The sequence below is a fragment of the Callospermophilus lateralis genome, chromosome 7 (assembly GCF_048772815.1).
Source record: "Callospermophilus lateralis isolate mCalLat2 chromosome 7, mCalLat2.hap1, whole genome shotgun sequence".
NCBI classification, from domain to species: Eukaryota; Metazoa; Chordata; class Mammalia; order Rodentia; family Sciuridae; genus Callospermophilus; species Callospermophilus lateralis.
The window spans coordinates 57,551,723-57,572,136 of record NC_135311.1 but is presented as its reverse complement, the minus strand read 5'-3'; the positions used below and the strand labels follow the sequence as shown (position 1 = coordinate 57,572,136).

At 35.4% G+C, this 20,414-nt stretch overlaps 1 protein-coding gene across 2 annotated transcripts in view; it reads left to right on the top strand.

Annotated features, from left to right (window-relative positions):
• The first annotated feature begins 2,407 nt into the window (after positions 1-2,407).
• Positions 2,408-20,414, top strand: part of Plppr4 (phospholipid phosphatase related 4) — a 38,042-nt gene continuing 20,035 nt past the window's right edge. Inside the window, exon 1 of one of the 2 annotated variants that reach the window (XM_076861995.1) lies at positions 2,408-2,629. In XM_076861995.1, the coding sequence (XP_076718110.1) occupies positions 2,408-2,629 (222 nt within the window). The remainder of the gene's footprint in view (positions 2,630-20,414) is intronic. The other variant, XM_076861996.1, reaches the window with a different exon arrangement.

Below are 20,414 nucleotides of genomic sequence, written 5' to 3'. Positions count from 1 at the left end.
AGCATGCATCTCTGATATTTTATTGTAGGGCTTCAGTTTGTTACTAATGAATTAGGAAGCTATAATTTTAGTCTCCTGTTTAAATCCCCTTTTGTAGAAATGCGATTTCCAGGATGATAAATTATAACAACTTAAAATTATTCTAACTTGCTTTTTATCTTAATCAAGAATTATCAATTTTGTTAGTTACCAAGAAAATTTTAAAAAAAAAAGTCTGCCCCAACACACAAAGTAACTTTGGTAGTAATGAGAAGTACAGTCAATGATGAGTTACATAATAGTTTACAAATGGAATCAACCAACAATTATTGAATACATAATATGTGCAAGGAACTTGTGCTGCATGATTTTAGATACATCATTCAATTTAATGGATCAGTTCATTTCTTCACAAATGTTTGCTGAACACCTTCTCTTTGCCAAGCACAGTTCCTGTTACCACATGATGAAAAGGTCCTAGACCTTATGGGGTTTACATTCTAGTGGACAAGGCAGAAAAAAAAATTAACAAGGCAATACTTATTAAACTATTAGATAGTGATAAGTTCCATAAAGCAAAAGAAAATAATATCAAAAATAAAGAGTAAAAGAAAAGTCTGGTGTCAAGAATGCTACTTCAAGAGTATGTCAAGGAAAACTTCCCTGATAAGTTAAAATTTGAGCAGTGGCATGGATTAAGGGGTTAACCAAGCAATGTTTCTAGAACAGAGTTTGTGAACAAATAGTCACTATGTACAAAGACCCTGAGGCAGTACAAAGCTAGACTGAGTCACTTGCCATTGAGACATAGAGCTATGTGAACAAGGTCTAAGAACCAGGCAGAGCCAGTGAGACTCATGAAAAGATGAGGAGCTTAGATTTTCTGCTGAACACAGTGAGAAGAAGGCCTTAGAAAGTTTTGGCAGAGAAATAACACAAATGAGTTTATTTTTCATTCTATGTAATGACTGGTTTATAGTTGGTAAGTGGTAAGGGAAGATGCTGGAAGGACAGTTAGGAGCCTATTTATTGTGCCAATCTAGTCAAGAGATGGCGGTAGCTGTGGTTGGGGTAGGGCTACCAACTAGTTCTGGAAGATGGGATAGTTCTCTTGTAGGACTTATATTTTATGAAAGAAATGAGTTTGAAGCCATTAGCAGAGAATGAAGAAATTTGAGAAGTGAGGAGAGGTATGAATGGGATAGTAACAAACTGAAAAAAAAACACTAGGATTGTAGGTAGTCGACCTGCTTAAAGTTTGTTCAGAGGGACAAGATTATGCAACTTTATGTTTTTCTCCAGCCACTTTCAATTGTTCTGGAACAACTGAGACTTCCTTTAATCCAAGGCTGAGATTTTGCAGGTGAGTATGGTAAATTGGAAAGGGGAAATGAGTGATGACTCTGCTGGATTGAACCCCAGTCTTGGCAGAGGTATATGAGGACTTGAGGCTGTAATGGCAATGAAACATTTAACTACATTAGTGGATGGTGTGGTCTCCTTATTGCCAAAGACCTATTGGAGTAGAAACTGAAAAGGCCAACTGAAAAATGGACTAGGAATAGATTATCATGCGCTTCATAAGGAGACTCTGAAGATGTTGGGAATGGCCTAGGGTATGTGAGAACGGAAATGGGTTATCTTCATTAATGTTAGGTAAAGTTTCATGCACAGTTTCTTTCCTCTGAACCACTTTGCACTTTTGAGTTGCCAAAAGAATCACAGAGTTGAGAGCAGCCACGTACACCATCAGAAATCATCTAAAGACTTGTTGGTTTTAACACTGACATTGTACTGGGAGTAAGGTTAAAATATGTCCTGGACTTTGGATGCAATGAGGATGTCCATTGCATCATCTGCCTCTTTTGGAAAATGGGGACCATGTCCCAACAGCTGATAGTATTTAATAGTGGGTGTCAGGAATTCTCCCAGGCAGAGATCCTCAGAAGGGGCAAGCAGTCAGACTTAGTGAGTTCTTACCAGGGCCTAATTTTCAGTAAGAAGGGCAAGTTTTATTTCAGGAAGGTAGAGATTGGTTTTCTTGTTGTGAGTGGTATGCTGGGCCGAGCTGCTATTCTCCAGGAGTCCTCAAGTTAGCATTTCTGGAGTGACCAGGTGGCTTCCCAGGAGGGGACTGGGTGCCTCAGCACCTCAGCCAAGCTACTGCAGAAACACCAGGAGAGCTTCCCTCTTCTGCGATTCTTGACGTCAAGCTCCCACATCCTTGGAACCTTGCCAAGGCGGTGGAGAGCCGAGAGAGGGTGACAGGGGAGGAGAAGCCATTGCAGCAACAGCTTGGAGGAGGGAGCTGGACGTCTCTCTCTAGAAAACCAGGAGCGGGAGCCAGAGCAAGGGAGGCAGAGGACCTGCCGGCTTAGGGGCCGCTGGGTTGCTGCAAAGAGGGGAGGGGAGAAGGCGGGGACGCTGCATGCAGCGCGCTGGCTCCAGCGGTGCCCGCGGGGAATGTGACATCAGCCGCGCCGGGCGCTTGCGGCTGGAGGAGGCAGCTCGCCTCGGCTGCACTGTGCACACCTCGCCCGGCGGAGGACGCAGACCCGGGCAGGCGGCCGGGATGTCGGCGAAGGAGAGGCCAAAGGGCAAAGTGATCAAGGACAGCGTCACCCTCCTGCCCTGCTTTTATTTCGTGGAGGTGAGTTGGCCCACCGCCTTGGCATAATGCAGATCTTCCGGGCACCTCCGGAGTGAATTCAGGTCCTGGACAGTATTGGAGGCGAGCAGATAGTGCCAGGGTGTGTGCTGCTGTCCCCAAATGACCGACCCTTTCCCTTACCCCCTCCCAGGGTTTTCCGAAGCTCCCCTGAGTGTGCCTGTGAATACCTGCCAGCCCAGGGTGATTACCACTAGAGGTGTCGCTGCTGGGTGGCCTGCAGGGAAGTGATACCTGTGTGAGTGTGGGTCTAGTTCCCTGCCCTGTAGTGCCACTGTGCATAACGGCCATCAGTGCCCCAGAGGGGCCATGATGCACTCATTTTGGGATTTGTATCTTTAGTCTGATGAGTATGTATCTAGAACTCTCAGAGCTTTGGATGAGAATTCAAGTGCACACTGCTATGCCCCTGGTTATGAGGACCTGAAGTGTTTGTTTAGTATTAGGATTGTTGTTTTTTTATTAACATCCCCCAAACCTTCTCCTATTAGAGTTACTATGGTGCTTGCATCTGCTTCTACAATTGGGTCTTCATTTCCAGGCAACAATCATCAAGCTACTGACTGGTCTTTCTCCATGGTTAAAAAAAATGTATTATACGTATATATATTTTTTAAAAAATGACATCATCTGGTTTTATATGATTTGTATCTGTGAATTTATTCTGTGTCAAACAGATAAGCAAATAATAGGTAGATGTATTCATCATGAACCTCTAACTTACGGAATGCAGTGTTTGAGGGAGGAAAATATTATGGGAGGGTTATAAAGATTGACAGGTACAGAGACTCCATGCACTGTAATCCATTGCATTGGGAAGACATTTTTAAGCAAGGAGTTTGTTAAATTACAGGCAGAGAAAGGATGTGTTGCATAGGTTTTGCAAAATCAGAAGACCTTAACCATAAAAGTATGTTCTATGTAATTAGAGCCTTGGTTACCTAGAGAATTAAAAGACTATTGCTGAATTATAAATATTCTTCCTTGGCTGTCTTTTCAGCCAAATATGGAGGTTTAGTACTTTCAAGTACAGGTAGTATATTCTGTGTTTGTTGACTGTGAGGTTTATATGGATTGAGGAAGAGTCCCTGTCTTGAAACTTGGGGGCAGGGATATTGTTAGACTGTTTTTATATCTAATAGTATATTTGGAAGTTTATTTTACATGGTATACATTTTTTTAAAATTGATTTCAGTTTTAGAAGGATGTGACTTGCATAAATCTCAGAGAAATGGTGGGTAATCCCTTCATCCATGACCTATAGAAAAGAAGAAAAAAATGTTCTGTTTCTTCAAAATAATTAATTGATTCATTTATTGACCTTACTCTTTTCACAAGGGATTTTCAGGCTATGGCTTAGGTAATTATTGTTGAAAAATAATAAAGAGCTATCTCAAGAAAAATGTGGGCAGCAGAATATTCCTGATTGAAAAGGGTAAAGAAATAGAAAGATGAGATACCTGACTTCAAGTTCAATCTATCAGGCCACTTGTGGCATTGTTAATCCACTGTAGTTTTAAGCTTAAGCACTTTCATTAACATCTGAATTTATTACATTTGTGTAAAAGAAACCAATTAATTTTTGAGTTCCATCTCTAGGAAGATACACACCCCAGGTCAGCTAGTGACTGACCACAAACATATTACAGCTGTATAGCTTCAAGAAAAACATTTCCAGAAAAGAAGATGCAGACCAGAAAATAAGATTATTGCCTTAAAGAATCTGAGTGTGCACTATTGAGGTTCTCTTAATCTAGGATTTCAAAAGTGCCTCATAATGCAATTGAATTATGTCTCTAGGAACAAACATCTCACAAATGTTACATCTTTTCCATGAGTGAAAGTAACCCCAACTCACTACTTCCACTTTGACCCATTCAGATACCCTCTATGTATTCCTCAGTAGGGCAAGTTATAGAATAATTACTGAAGACAGTTCATGGAGTTTGAATGAATATTTATGACACTATATCTTGGGGGTAACAGACTTCAAAGGGAAAGCTACAAAATTAGATTGCAGATTATGTCCCTGAAACTTAAATGCATGATATACCACTAAAGAACTTCCAGAATATAGAAGGCATTAGTACATCAATTTTTTAAGGGGTTGACAGGAAGCACTTTGAAAGGACTCATTTTGACACTGGTGAGTACAAGCTTTGCATCTCCTTTGGAGGATGCATAAACATAACTAGAATTAACATGCCAGTAAGATGCTCTAGAGTAATTACACTTTGCTTTGTAGCATAGTTTTCCAGGACTTTACTAATAGAGATGGAAGAGTTAAACCTGAGTAAATATCCTTCCATCACATAGGAGCCCAAAGCTTCCTCTATTACTTTGAACCACTATTGAACTAAAAAATGAGGCTAAAAACGAGTGAGATCTTGAGAAAAAAGTAAACAACAACAAAAAACTAAAATAAAATTAAAACAACCAAAAAAACCAGACCAACTAGCTGGGTCTAATGCTGACAGGTACATTTTAAACTGCCTTTTTAAAAGTTATTCAGGCAGTTCTAAATTGCTATTCTTAATGGGTATGAGATGCTAAGAAACTTAATTGGGACACTGAGGAGAAAGTTTCATTTGGAACAGAGGGGACTGAAATCAACTTAGCTTGAATTATGGCAGGAAAATAATATCATGGTCTGGGTACAACCTAGGTTATATAGACAGGTGGAACTACTCAAGTAACATCTATGCCACTTTTGTTTGGCTAATTCTGGCCCATGTTACTTCTCATGTCCTCAGTGTCTTCATATATACTAGAAATCATGTAATATAAATGTAAATACACATATAGTCATATGTAATAAAATTGTTGTTTTTCTCTTAAAATAGAGAATATATAATCAGGTTGTAGCATCATGTCTGAGGTGAAGTAGACACACAGTGTGTTGTTTCTTTTCCTGTCTTATTATAACTGCCCTTAACCTGATTCTTTGACTTTCAGGATTCTTTGACTTTAAGGCCAAACTTGAGAGATCAGTCCTGACAAGGCCTAGCTTGGGTGTTCTCTTTATTCAGCAAGAGCCACTTTCTCCCCAGTTTTCAGAAATGGTTTGGGTACCAAGTTTTCCTGAATGGATCTGTATTAATGGACATGAATAGGGAGAGTGGAGTGCCATATTGGTTGTGCAGTAACTACAGCAATCATTTGTGAAGCACTTAGAATAAAGCTGAATTCTTTACATGCACTATCTTGTTGAGTCTGTAAAGATTTTCTTTAAGACAGAGATTATTTTTATCCAGGTTTCAAAGAATAAACAGAAACTCATAAATTTTAAACAGCTTTGCCCATGTTTGCAAAGCAAAGTGGAGGCAGAGCTGATGTTCTTCACAAATAACTGTCTCTCAAGGTGGTGAAAGAATATTCACACAGGCAAAGCTACTTTCTCTTATTTCTTCACTTAGGAAAATGGCATTCAGGAGGCTAAGGGAGGCTGAGGCAGACAGATTTCTTGAGCCCAGGAATTATTTTCCAGCCTAGCATATGTAACAAGACCCCATTTCAAAATAAAACAAACAAACAAACAAAGAAACAAATAACAAAAAGACATATGTAGTGGGAGAGAGCACATTGATGGAGGGGAAACAACTTCCTCTAGAAAAAGACTAGCCTCCTCAGCTCAATTTGTGCACCACTGATAGTCTCTAAGCACAGAGAGTTGGTGTACAGCGTACACTTCCTGCTGGCTTACTAGTTAGCAGCTAGGTACCCCTCCTTAAGTGCCCACGGCTAGAGAAGGAGTGGGGAGGAACTCTGGGGTCCAATTGCAGTTTAAGGGTATATCTAATTATGTCCCCCTCTCTAGGCCCAAGTGTTCAGTCACTAAAATCAAGTAATCTTGTCCCAGTTCACCACCAACCTTGATGGTAAACAAAACATTAAGTTAGGGACTAGAATTTTTCTTACTTTTGGTTTAGCTACAGATTGTTTGGTGATACAGTATTTCATTGAGGACAGTCCTATTACCTGATAGTTTGAAAGATACATGATGATTTTCTGTAGAGAAGGTCATTTTAGGAACTAGTTGAATAATTCAGTTTTATACTATCCAATCTAGGAAAAAGGAAGGGAAGGTTGTGGAAGGAACTCTCAGACAAGATATCCAAGGTTTTATTATTTATTAGATTAAACAGCAAAACAGGCAAGCAGGAATGGTCCACCGAAAAAATATTTTCTCTTACCTTTAAAATTTCAAACCACTCTCCAAGTGTTGGCTGCATCACTTACATGGGAACTGTAGACAGCATACCTAGAACTAGTAAAAGATCTTTTAAGCTTAAAAACCCAATATTATATGTGATAGGGCTGAATGTCTGGGTGGCTCATGAATTTCCTCTATGCTAAGCTTTATAATGGTCCCTCTGTGCTCAGACTCACAATTTTGTTTTCATAAGTCAATCTGTTCCAAGACCAGTTAGTTTAGTACATGAAACACATAATAAATTACCTTTTAAGCTAAAAAGATACAAATTCTTAATATATACTAAATAGTAAAGATATACTTTTCATTTAAACATTATTTTATGACATACTTTTTATTACTGATTTTTATTACTAATACCTATGAAAGTATAAGAGTTATGCTTGACCTATATGAAAAGATATTTTACAGGGCTCTACAGATATGAACACTGATATCTCATGTTCATGTGCACATGCAAACATGCACATAATTCTGAAAAACTGGCATATATAAACACCCATGGAGTGAGAATATCATATGTTAGCATAAAACAGTGGTATCTGAAGAGAAAAGGTATGAGAAAACTGAATATTAAAATATTCAGAATATTTTAATCTCAAAAAATTGAAATTATTTTCCATAGAAATATTTTTAAGAAATTTATTTTTTAATTGTAGCAGATGCTTATATTCAAGATTTCTATTCTATCTTATGCTCCATGTGAAAGTTATATGACTCATTTGGTATTCTTACTTTGAAACATGCATAGTTTATTTCCTTTTCCATAAACTTCAACATCACTAGAAAATACAACATCACAACATTTCTGCATTGCATGTACCAAAATAGTAGCTATAGATTTTTTCCCCTTTTCTAGATTGCAAAGTGAGATAGTCTGTTCAAAAAACACTCCAAACCCTGCCAAGTGAGATGAGCTGGCAAGTTCCTCCTCTCTTCGAGTCACACTGCACAAAGTCTGACGCAAAAGAAAAAATAAATGAAGATAAGTTTTTGGAGATAGAGTTAAATGAGGACATTTCTGTAGATACCAAGTATTGGACATAGAACCTACTATGAGGGAATTCTATTCTATTCTATTCTATTCCATTCTGTTCTATTCTATTCTACTTCATTCCATTTCTAGGTACCATCACTATTTTGTTGTGTCTTCAAGACCAAGTGACATAAAATGTTTATTGTCCTTGTTTGTTCTAACAGAAAAAAAAGAAAATAGTTTGCTTTTACCAACTCATGAGAATTTAAATAATAATAAAAATAACAATGATGATGATAAAGGACAATCAAATTTCAATTCTCCTTTATGTGACTGACCCTATGGAAATGTCATCTTAAGTCTCGAGAACTACTAACCCAAAAAGATATTATTATCTTTAGTTTTTAAGTTAGAAAATTGCAGCTCAGAGCATTAAACATCTTTAACCAGGGACACATTGCAATTCAGTGACCGAGCCAGTATTTGAATACTTGTCCATCTGGCCCTTGAATCATGATTTCACCTTGCTGAATCACAGGTGCTTCCAGTGAAAATGCTAAAATCAGTGATGAGTGGTGGAGAGACTCACTTCTGCCATGACTTGGCTAGCTTTATACTTAAAGGAATTCTGGTTGAGGGCTTAGTCAGAGTTGTAGCATGGAATTTTTCTCTACCTTCGGCTACTGAATTTGGATTTATCAGTGCTGCTTCCCACTTAATGGTAACTGATTCACTTGTAGCATAGATGTTTTGTAAGCACAATGACTATCCAATTAAAAAGAAGTTTTCTTCTGGCAAAGCCAAATGGCACCCATGAGTCTTCTCAGGAGATTAATGAGGAACTATGGGTGAGGTGGAAGGAAAGAATTAGAACTGAAAAAAAGTTTAGGAAAATAGACTCATATAGGTCTATGAGAATGGTAGAGCATAGAGTATGGAATCTCAAGGAGATGAAGTAGAGAGAAGCTGGCCAAGCAGGGTTAAGAGAAAAGGTATGAGAAAACTGAAAGCAGGAGTAAAGGGCACATAACTTTATTGGAGATCCAGTCTGTGAGCAAATCATGGAGACCCTTCTAGCATTCAGACTGTCTAAGCTGGGTTAATACCTAAAAAGCATTTGAGGGCCATTTTTTTTTTTTTTTTTTTTTTTTTTGCTTTTTAGGCTATGAATGTATTATAAATATTTCTCACAGAAAACAGATTTCCTCTCAACATACATATATGTACAGCATGGGCTATTTCTCAAGCAAGCTCGCCTTAAAACAAAAATGAGGAAATGTCTTCATGTATTCTTTAAAACTCAAATTACATAATTAAGTCAAATAAAACCTGGTCCGAATCTTTCTTTTATCATATATAAGAAAATTCTGGTTTGAAAAGTTTAAGTTACCTAAATTGTGTACTATGGAGTAAAACCTGGTCTCCTGACTCCTGTTCTAGTGCTCTTTTCTAATTATTACTATTTCTAGAATTCCTCATATTAGAAAGTTTCCCTCTGGATTATAATATTTAAAATTCAGGTCATTGCACCAGCTGGTTGTGCTAACTTCTAAGCAAATTTTATGACATCACATTGCACTAAACAACATGTTAAAGCAAGTACGAATGAGTCTTCTTTTTTTTTCCAAAATTTTAGACTTTTAAAAAAGCACGGTTACAGCTAAAGATAAGAACATTCAAAATTATATATTTTCATCTCATTGCCAGAATAATTTCAGTTACTTCCTTTGATATGAGGACTCCAACGGATAGAAAAGAGGAAGTTTTGGAAGAAATAAGAATAAAATTTACATCAATAGCTTTGAAGTTTCTATTATACTTTAGTGTAATTTTTCCATATACATTATCTCATTTAATTCTTTAAATGCAAATTAAGAGTTTGACTCTTTTTTTAACAAAATTAAGTAACTGTCACTTAGGAAAGTCCAAGAATTTTCTTAAAACCCAACTGTTGCCCTTTTCCGCCTTGGTCACAAGAAAAAAAATTAAGTTTGTATGTGAACTGTGATATCATTTAATTATGAGCATCATAAATATATCAGATTTATAAGGTTTCTTATAGGACAGATTAGCTGAGAAATGTACTTCCAGAGAACTGAGACTGGAATAATTTCCCTAATGGTCAAGAGGATTTTGGAATATGGATGGATGCCAAGGACAGAAGTACCAATTTTGACATAATTAATGTTGAGGTGTTTTTTCTGCTAGTAATTAAACTCTGAACCAATTGCCACATAGGTACTTTACTGTTTGGTTGTTTTTAATCAGAAAATAATGTCAATCAACATAAAGGAGTATAATTGCTTTCTTATTTGCAGTAACAAGAGGGCTTCTGTCTATGCTAAAACTAACAGATCATTAGTATTAAGCATAAGTTAGAGAGAAGGGAATAGAGGTAATTAAAACCAAGGCTATTTGTGGAAAAGATATTGTCTGGGAATGGAAACAATATAATGCTCTCACCAAAAGCCTTTGCTATATGACTGCTTAGAAGTAAACTTACATTTCATAAAGCCACAGGCATGATTCAGAATGGTCCAAAAGAGACCAAATTAGAGTAAGTGTCCTCCAATATAAGGGGTGTTTAAATAAAACTTCAGGGAATAATATATTTTGTACTTTCATAACAATTTATTTTTCCATTGAATAAATATTGATTGCTTATAATATGCCTTTTGGTTAAAGTAATGGAAACAATATAGAACTGCTACTGGCATACTTCTTAGTCTGTAGTAGAATTTCAAAAATTTCACTAAATGTATGGTATACAATGGGACTGATAATAGAAACATAATTTTTTTGTTGTTTTCTTTCAGCTTGTGGAGATGTTTTTATTTGTAAAGTGTTGATGAGTGTCCCATCAGAGACATTGGTTGTTGTCTCGGGGACTAATGAACAACTGAGGAGTGAATCACTGTTCACGGTCTATATGAGCCCTCAGTTCTAGATTATAATTGTGCTTACTTTTATGACATGGGACATACTTATGGATTGTCTGAGATTTATGACCTAAAAAACATTATTTAACAAAGAATTTATAGTTTTAGTTTTCATAGAAAACTATTTTAGTTACGGAAGGCACATATACTAGCATTTTTTTCATGCCATACACAAAAGATGTGTATGTTTACATACACATAGATTATACATATTTTATTTGGACTACTTATTAGCTTGTGGTCTTAGGCAAGTAGCTCACTTTCTCCAAACTTGTCTAAATATTGTCATTAAGTTAGAGTTTTTAGGACACTTTGATTATATATGAGTTATATACTATGACTAATAATTTCTAAAGCATAGTCAAGTGACTAGTAAATGACTTTTTTTCTTTCCCATTTACTGACATGTATCCTTCATTTTATTTGAACTTTTCCTGTGATTTCAGATATTACTCGATTCTGTGGAACAGCATTGGGTTTCCTGATTTTTCTCCCTTTTGCATCTCACATTTAGATATATTTTATACAATGTGCATGCAATGATGGAGCAATTCATTATAATGCATAAATACATTAACAATAACAACAACTCCTTATTAGACTGCCCATTTTTCCTTGATAGAGGTGCACATACACTCACAAAATGGAGACCACTTGCCTTAGATACTATTATTTGACCTAGTAAGTAAAGGAAAATTCACATTTACTAAGTACCCTTATACTTACTAGTGCAAAACTCTTCTCCAAGTCCTTGCTCCAAGGATTTGGATGCGAATACTACAGGTAAGACCCTGCTATTCTCACCTTTCTAGAGTCCTGTGACACTGTATATAAACTTTTCAGCGACAGGATCTCTCCAGTGTCAATCACACCTTGCTATACCTCAACTTAGACATTTGTGAAATAAATATTATTCTTTCCAGAAAATGATGAATGAGTGAAAGGTATTTGAGTCTTTGAGAATAAGTGACCTCTTTTAGGATATTATTGTGCAATGCACTGAAATATTTTCTTTAAAGCAGCTAAACCTCAAAGAATCAGTGTGTTCTTTACCCTTAAGGTGATGATCTGGAAATTCTTGTGTCATAATAACTGATATTTGACTGTTTTAAACATGGAGAATATTCAATTGTGAAGATTTGGGCATAAATAATAAGCCTTTTTCATAGGGAAATCTTATTAATAGGATGGGCAACAATCCATACTTACTATAAAGAAATGAACTTTCAAAAACTTTTCCACTCAAAGACCTCATTTAGTTTTTAGCTTCCAGTCAAATTTTACATGTATGAAGAAAAATTATTTGATGATGATGGATTATCAAATCTTAGGCTAGGTAGTTATTTCTTTGTTACTTCTAGGCTATGTTTTAGGATTCCTCATATAATTCATTTTCAAACTCTAGCCTCTAGAGTGATACAAATAGTGAGGAGCAGATAGTGGCCATGTTAAAAGTCACTACTAGGATAGCAATTTCCAATCTAGGCAGAATCTGTTTAACAAGACAGAGGGTCAGAGACTGACTTTGGAAGTGAGGCTGGATTTTCCTTTCTCCAAGAGCAATATGGGACCTCTTAGTTCCATATATCAGCTGGTTAAGTTGCCAAAGCTTGGCATATAAGTGGGGGCAAAATGAACCTAATGGTTGGCTAACCATTGAAGTGAGTAGAAGGGTTGATTAGCAAACTTCATCATCCATAGCACTGTTTATATATCCCTCAGCTCAAAGGCCTTTCCATTCTATTAGGCCAGTCTGCTACAGATCTGTACATGCTATGAGATGAAAATCTGTTCCCCAAAGGGTTAAAAAATGTTATGTGTGTTACTCCTGATTCAATGCACTTACCTTTCCAAGTGATTGTGTTGGTTAGCAATGCAACAATACTTTGATTTATTCTTTAAAGCCTTTGATAATAAAATGTTTGTCAGAGGTATTTGTAGCCTATGTTACTTTATGTTTGATTTGAATACATTGTTCACGTGACTTCTTGATGCATCTTATAGTGAAGCACATACTCCCAATCCTACTTAAATCCTACTTAATTTAGTTTATTTAATCACAGCTTTATGGTGCTGGAAAATAAAATGGAGGTTATTAATGTTCCACTTTAACAGCCAACCTTCACTATCTCTTTTAGGTTTATAACCCCCTTTCAAAGGCAATGATAAAGTAAATAAGGCTTTCAGTAGGATTTGAAATTTTTAATTTTGAAAGCGGGCATGTAATGCACTTAAGTATGCAGGAGAGAAACCTGGAGGAAGACCCCATGACAGTGTACTGGGTTCTCATCCCCACATTTAGATTAGAAATCTCTTCCCTGCCTGGGTGTGGTGGCACACTACTATAATCCCAACTCAGGAGGCTGAGGCAGGAAGATCACGAGTTCAAAGGCATCCTCAGCAAAAGCAAAGCATTAAGCAACTCAGTGAGATCCTGTCTCTAAATAAAATACAAAATAGGGCTGGGGATGTGGTTCAGTGGTTGAGTGCTCCTGAGTTCAATCTTGGTACTGACTCCCTCCCCCTCAAAAAGAAATCTATTCTCTGGATAATTAATAGGTTAAATAAGAATCTATCAGGTACATAGTATATACTCAATTAATATTTGTTAAATAAAATGGTCAACTACTGCATAACAGAAAATAACTTTTATAGTGCTTAAGCAAAATGGTTTAATGATAAAATGGATCTTAATTATAGTAAGCAATATGAAAAAAATAATTTCAAAACATTTGTAATATTTAAGTAATATGTAACTTTAAAACTCAGAATCATAAATTTGTTTTTCTTATGTTGTATCTCAAGTACAGAATTTTTAATTGCATCCCATTTACCTGACATTATCATATTACAATAACAATTTTTTTTCTCAACTTCTGTTTTGTTTGATATTAAAAAATACTTAAAGATTCCCAAAGATACTATTTGTTTCCTTTCTAAGGTTGCTTAGGTATACATCTTATGTTTTCCCTATATGAAAAAAAATAAACCATATCTAATCTGAGAATATGAAAATCTTACTTTTTAAAGAAGACATCAAAAAAAATACATGCACAATATCACTCAGCAGAAATTTAGAATGGTATTCACAGTATATAAGACAAAGTGGTCTTTGTATTTATTTTTGCTATTATGTCATAGGGAAGGCATAGGTCAGTGGCAGAAGTATCTAGGAAGAGGCAGTAATCACCAGTTTGAACTCAGGAGCCAGATTCATTGAGTTTGTAATCCAGCTAACAAGCTGTATAGTTTTCCACAAGTCATGCAGTTTCTCTGTGCCTTCATCTGTAAGGAAGGTGGCAATAATAATAACAGTATATTCATTAAAGAGATGTGGTAAATTCAGATATGTAAAGTCCTTTAAATAGGACTTGGAAAAATACATTAAGTTACTACTAGTACTGTATTTTTAAAAGTCAGCTATATTATAAGCAGGAAGAGAAATTACAGCTAGAAAAAAGGATTTAAAAGCAATTACTTTCGACACTTGAAATACAGGTCCCCAGCCTCAGGTCTTAATCTCTAATTTGGTTTAAAGAACAAAATGCTTTCCAACACAATGCACATACTTCAGTGTCTAATTATGTAAGAAGAACAAATCTTCAGTACCTGGGGTTCAGGCTGATGATTACAAAACCTATTACTCCAAGCCTAATGCTAGATCAATACTCAGGTAATAAAACATCCACTTATCATTATTTTAGACTTTATTGTTAAATCAGTGAGTGACTATAGCTAATATTTTTAGAGCTGTAAAGATGTAGTTCATATTCAGATGCTAAGACATAGAAGAACTGATTTTTCTCATTAGAGCTAGCATATATATTAGGTCTGGTTGCCATTCTCTATTAATTACTATTGCTTTTTGAAATACCTATTTTTTTTTTTATTTTTAATACTGTCAAAATCACTGTAACTCCAGAAATTCAAAGCAGAAGGGGTGTGTGTGTGTGTGTGTGTGTGTGTGTGTGGGTGTGCGTGTGGAGGGGGTAGGGCTTTTTTAACAAGGGGACTTTTTAAAACTATTATTATAAGAACTTCCTAAACATTTGGCATCTCTGTTCAGATCATTCACACATAAACTTATTCTATACTGAGGTCATCTAATATGTCAGGAATAAAGAGGAGAATAAGATCATTTCCCTGCTCTCAAAGACCTCATTGTTGAATAGGAAAAAAACAGTAAGTAAGCAACCGCCATTCAATATGATGATTACTCTGATCAAGACATTTATTTGCAGGATATTTCAGTGCATCAGACAAGGTGGCCCAGAGGAAGGACTGACAGCACGAAAACCTTAAGTATTTTCAATTGCTGGTATTTTATATTAGAAGTAATCCCCTAGGGAAAACAAAAGTGAAGATAAAATAAGACCACATCTAAAATATCATTAAAGGCTCTTAAAATATAAGCCCCCCCAAAAATAAAAACTAAGACTGACTTTAGAGAAGCTGCACAAAGAAGAACCTGCAAGATCACAGAAAACCCTATCAGTAAGATTGTGATTTGAAGGAGCCTGCACCTTTCATTTAGTGCCACTTAAACCCCTTGCACACATGGCCATCTCATGCCGTCTGTCCTTTAAGCTGGCATTCCCATTTAAGCCTGGGGCTAGCCTTTCCTGAAAAGCAGTAGACTAGTGCCAGATGGCGACATGTGACAAAGCATCAGCGGGATGTAATGGGGCACACGCTTCCAGGAACTTAACAGACCAGATTTCAATTACTGGCCTTGTCACTTAAGAGTGAGACAGGCTGCTGAATGCATCTTGGGCAGGGTCTTTGTCTTGTAAGTTATGTTAAATTACCCAAGGAAGTTGCTCCCTATATTCTCCTTTTAGTAAATCAATGGGAAATGAGCTCTAGAAAGAATAGATCTTAGATTTGAGCAGAAGAAGCGATTTTTGTTTAGTTGACAAGGAGAAAGTGAATAGCAAAAGTGTTTTTAAAAGAGTGAGAATTAAGAGCAATAGGGGGTTCTTCTTCAATCTACAGGTATCCCTGACAGGACTACCTTATCACTTGGGAATCAAAACCATTCTACCAGCAAAGGGGGGAAAGTAGCTTGAGACCCATGAGTGAAGCAGTTTGGAGCATGTTTCTTGGGCTCAGGCACCTAGCAGGAAGCTGGTGCTCTCATTTACTGTCTTTGTGAATACTGTGCATTTTATGTAATCCACTTCTGCCTCAGTTTTCTCATCTGTAAATTGGGAATTCTAATAGATACTTAGACATTATAAGGTACAAACTGAACAGCAATCTGTTCAATTTAGCATATTACTTGACACCTAATTTCTTAACACAGGCTATGTATTTGTAAGTAATTATTCATGTTTTTAGATTCTTTTATAGTAACTTCTTGATTTCCTTCAATTAAGTTTGGTAAATATTTAATGGATACCTAAATCATTCAAAGAATTGTGTAAATTATTTTCAAATACCTGACCTTAGGACAGGGATGAGTCATATATAAAATAACTCAATCAAAAACAGACTAACATTGTAATGTTTTGAACAACCAATAAAAAAAACAAAACAGACTAACAGTTTCTTCAATAAAAGTACATAGGAAGTACATGAAGTAGAGTCCTCAATTCTGAATGAAGAGTAGAGATTTCAGAGAGAAAAAAAATATGAAAGAGTAAGAATTTTTATGAGAAAGTATGGAAAATGCCATAATTTTATTTTTATTTATGGCTGAATAAAAACTCCATTGTATATGTATACCGCGTTTTCTTGATCCATTCATCCATTGATGGATACCTAGGCAGGTTCCATAGTTTGGCAATTGTGAATTATGCTGCTATTAATAGGAGTATGCATGTATCACTGTAGTAAGATGATTTAATTCTACAGGATAAATACCAGAAAGTGGTATAGCTGGGTCTTACTGGGGTTCCATGCCTATTCTTTTGAGGAGACTCCATACTGATTTCCATAGTCATCATACTAATTTATAGTGCCAGCAACAGTGTAAAAGTGTTCCTTTTAATTTGTATCTACATGTGCCTTTTTATGTATGAAAAATAATTCAGCTTTCTAGACCTAAATAACATCAGTATGTTTTTATAACCTGTTTTTGAGATCTGAATGTTCTACAATCAGCTCAAATATCATTTTTTAAACCATAAAGCTTTATACTATATTTTAGTACTATTGTTGCTAATATTTGAAGGAAACATTTATTTATTGGCTACAAGGCAAAAAAAAAAAAAACATACTACAGAATATCACTAAAGACTGTACTGCAAGAAATGGAAAATCACCTTATCTTAGTATGTTGACCACAGACAATCTTCCTGGCCATGGTCCTTAATAAAATTGCTTTGATCTGCTAATATTTCTTCCAATTTGAATTTCAATACCCTGTATTACTTTTTAATTTCTTTCATTTTTAAAAAATTTTAAGATATTATCAAGATTGGTTCCAGGACTCTCATTTTAAATTTATTATTAATATAAAAATATTCCTTTGAACAATTTGAATAATTAAATTCTTTGACTTCTTGTGACATTATTCATGTTGAAATGAAGCTAATTTAACTTTGAAATTTCTTGGGCAAGTGTTGTTCTTCAATAGTGAGGACGCTAGTCTGCTTAAATTATCCTGTACCAGTGACTTGAGCTTTCTACCTCCATTTGGCTTCAAAATGGTGTTTCACTCTCTTGTTGGAAACTATGCTTAAATAACCAAGAGGTATCTCAATTGCAGTATTTCCAAAACAGAACCATAGATTCCTTCTTCCTGGCATTTTTTCAGGCTTCCCCATCCCAGGAAATGACACTGCTTGTCCAATTGCTTACATCCCAAATCCTTCAAATCAATCTTTATTGTTTACTCTTTTTCAATGATCACTTTATAAAGTCCTTTCATTTCTATGTCTAAAATTAAATCCAAGACCTGCAAATCTCCCTACAGCTCCCATTCTATAGTAAAAGCTGTCTCATCTTTTGCCTGGATTTCTGGATCTGCCATGCATCCGCTGGAATGTAGCTCCAATCACCCAGGGAGTCTTCCTAGTTTGGTTTATTGCTTTATTCCTTATACTTGGAAAAGTGCTAGCACTTACAAGGTATTCAATAAATATTTATTGAGTTTTGAAGAGCCTTCTAAATTCACTCTGCTTCTACTTTTAGACCCCAGTAGTCTATGCTCAATTCAATAGTCAGAGCGATCTTCACAAAAGCGATTCAGGTCCTATGATATCTCTGCTTCAACCCTCTAAAATGTTTCTAATCTTCCTTTGAATAAAATCCTAGTCCCTACCTTGGACTTCAGTTCTCTGCAAGGGCTAGTCTCACGTCTACCTGTCTGACTTAATCTTAGATCACTGCTTCTGTTTGATTATGTTTTTTTTTTTTTTTTTTTCCTTACCGGATTCACACATGGTTAGTTATTTCTTGCACATTCAAGTCTTTGCTTCAATGGCAGCTACTAAGTCAGGTCTTCCTTGATCTAAAATAAGAATCCAGGCACTGAATGACCACATCCCTCTTCTTTAGAAAATGCATTTTTCCTGATGTTATTTTTTTAACTTCCTTCTTCAACTAGAATGGAGATATTCAGGAAAAAGAGAACTTTGTTTTTATCCTGACCATATTCTCACGCTCTAAAACAAGGCGTCATACCAGTAGGCTCTCAACAGATGTGTGGAAAGGATAAATAAGCAAATGAGCCATCAGTGCCCTATGTTAACTGGCCCTTTGTGATTGTGAACCCATCAGCTGAAGGGGCACTTATACGACCCTGAATTCACCACGGCCATGTAAAAGGTAAAGAATGGAACTGATTTGTGTTCCTCCTGTTTGAGCACAAAGGGAACACTCCCAAATGAGAAGTAAAGCTTGCCCTGATTATCACCATGCTGAAACCAAGTAGGATGCCTGACCTAGAAAAAATGACATGGTAGATTCCATAAATATTTCACTAAAATGGATACACTTTGTAGATTTGTCTTCTAAAAATTGGCATCAGAAAAATCAATATTATATACCAAATGTGATTTTTAAAATACCTTTCTTTTATTTGTTCTATCCTCTGAAAGTTCTACTTTCTTTTTTGAAAAATTGCTCTGTTATTTTCACTCATACGTTTCTTAGCATATGATTGTTATAAGAATCAGTCTTTTCATTTTGCAAACCACTTTTCTAATCTTCAAGTATTTTCTCTATTTTGTATGGCTACAGAAAAAAAAAACTTGATTCACATGTTTTTCTTAGCTACATCATGACAAAAAAATAAAATTCCTAATGCTTGTCTATATATGCCTTTAATAATCTCTGAATCTCCTGTTCAAAATCTAAATGCAATCAAAATAAGTCTAGGTAATCTTATAATGTGTATGTCAATTCTACATTTATGCCAAAATAGCACATACTGTTTGTTAAATTTCTTACACTCAAAAGAAATTTCTGTTGCTAAAAATTTCCAAAAAAAATGAAATATACCTTTGAAGTAAGCATATTAGAAATACACATTGTCAATTAACTTGTTGTGGTTGGGTAGTTAAAAACACAGTATTGAAACACAATTAAATAAAATTATGCATTTTTCAAATACTGTAAATATTTTTTCCCAAATAACTCTTTCTTCAAAACAAATCGATGTAGGAGACAAAGAGTAAAAGATGCTTGTAAAAAAATCAGAGGAATAAATGCCAAAAGGGAAGAAAATGATTCTGTTTTGAAAACAAATGCAGGTTTTGATTCATGCTTCTCAGAACTATAGAAGATATTAATACATGTGCAGAAAATTATATAACTAGAAAAATTTGCAGCTTTAAGAAGATTAATGTCTAAAAGGACTAAGATGAATAAATATTAGTGTTAGAAATTATTTTCCTTCACATGCTAATTTTAGATGCATTCATATATATTTGGAAGTCCCTATGATATGTATTATTATTGACAGTGCAGAAATAAACAAGATTAGACCCCTGCCTTAGGAGAGTTTAGTTTGGGAAGCAGAGCAAAGGTCAGACCTAATTAATAGTAGATCACTGTAATAAAAAGCAGTGTATAAAATTTTCCTGAAAAGAAGTGGGGAATTAGAGCTAAAAAAATTTTATTCCAAGAAAGGATTATCAAGCAAGACATTATGAGAAATGTGATTAATAACAAGTATGTTTTCAATATTTATAACAAGGATAATAATGTTAACACTTAAACAGTTTTATACAGTATTTGGACCCTTATCCATGGGGGACACATCCTAAAAATTTCCAAGGATGCCTGAAACTGCTTATATATCACCACATTTTAGATATACTTTATTTTTTTTAGTACATACATACTTATAATAAGGTTTAATTTGTCATTTAGTTGCTAAGAAATTAACAATACTAATAATAAAACAAAGCAATTATAACAACATAGTATAAAAATTATTTAAAACTTATGCATTGCTTATTTCTTAAACAATTTTCACCTAAGATTTTCAAGCTACAGGTAACCAAACCACAGAAAATATTCCAAAATATTCCCACAGATAAATAGACTACTGCAAACTACTCTATTCCAGATGTGTTGAATTTTGTTTGCAATACCTCATTTCATCTTTTCAACTGTCCTGTGGTGATGGGTACTATCAATGTATCAATTTCATAGATGAGAAAACTGAAATGTAAGGAAAAGTTTCCA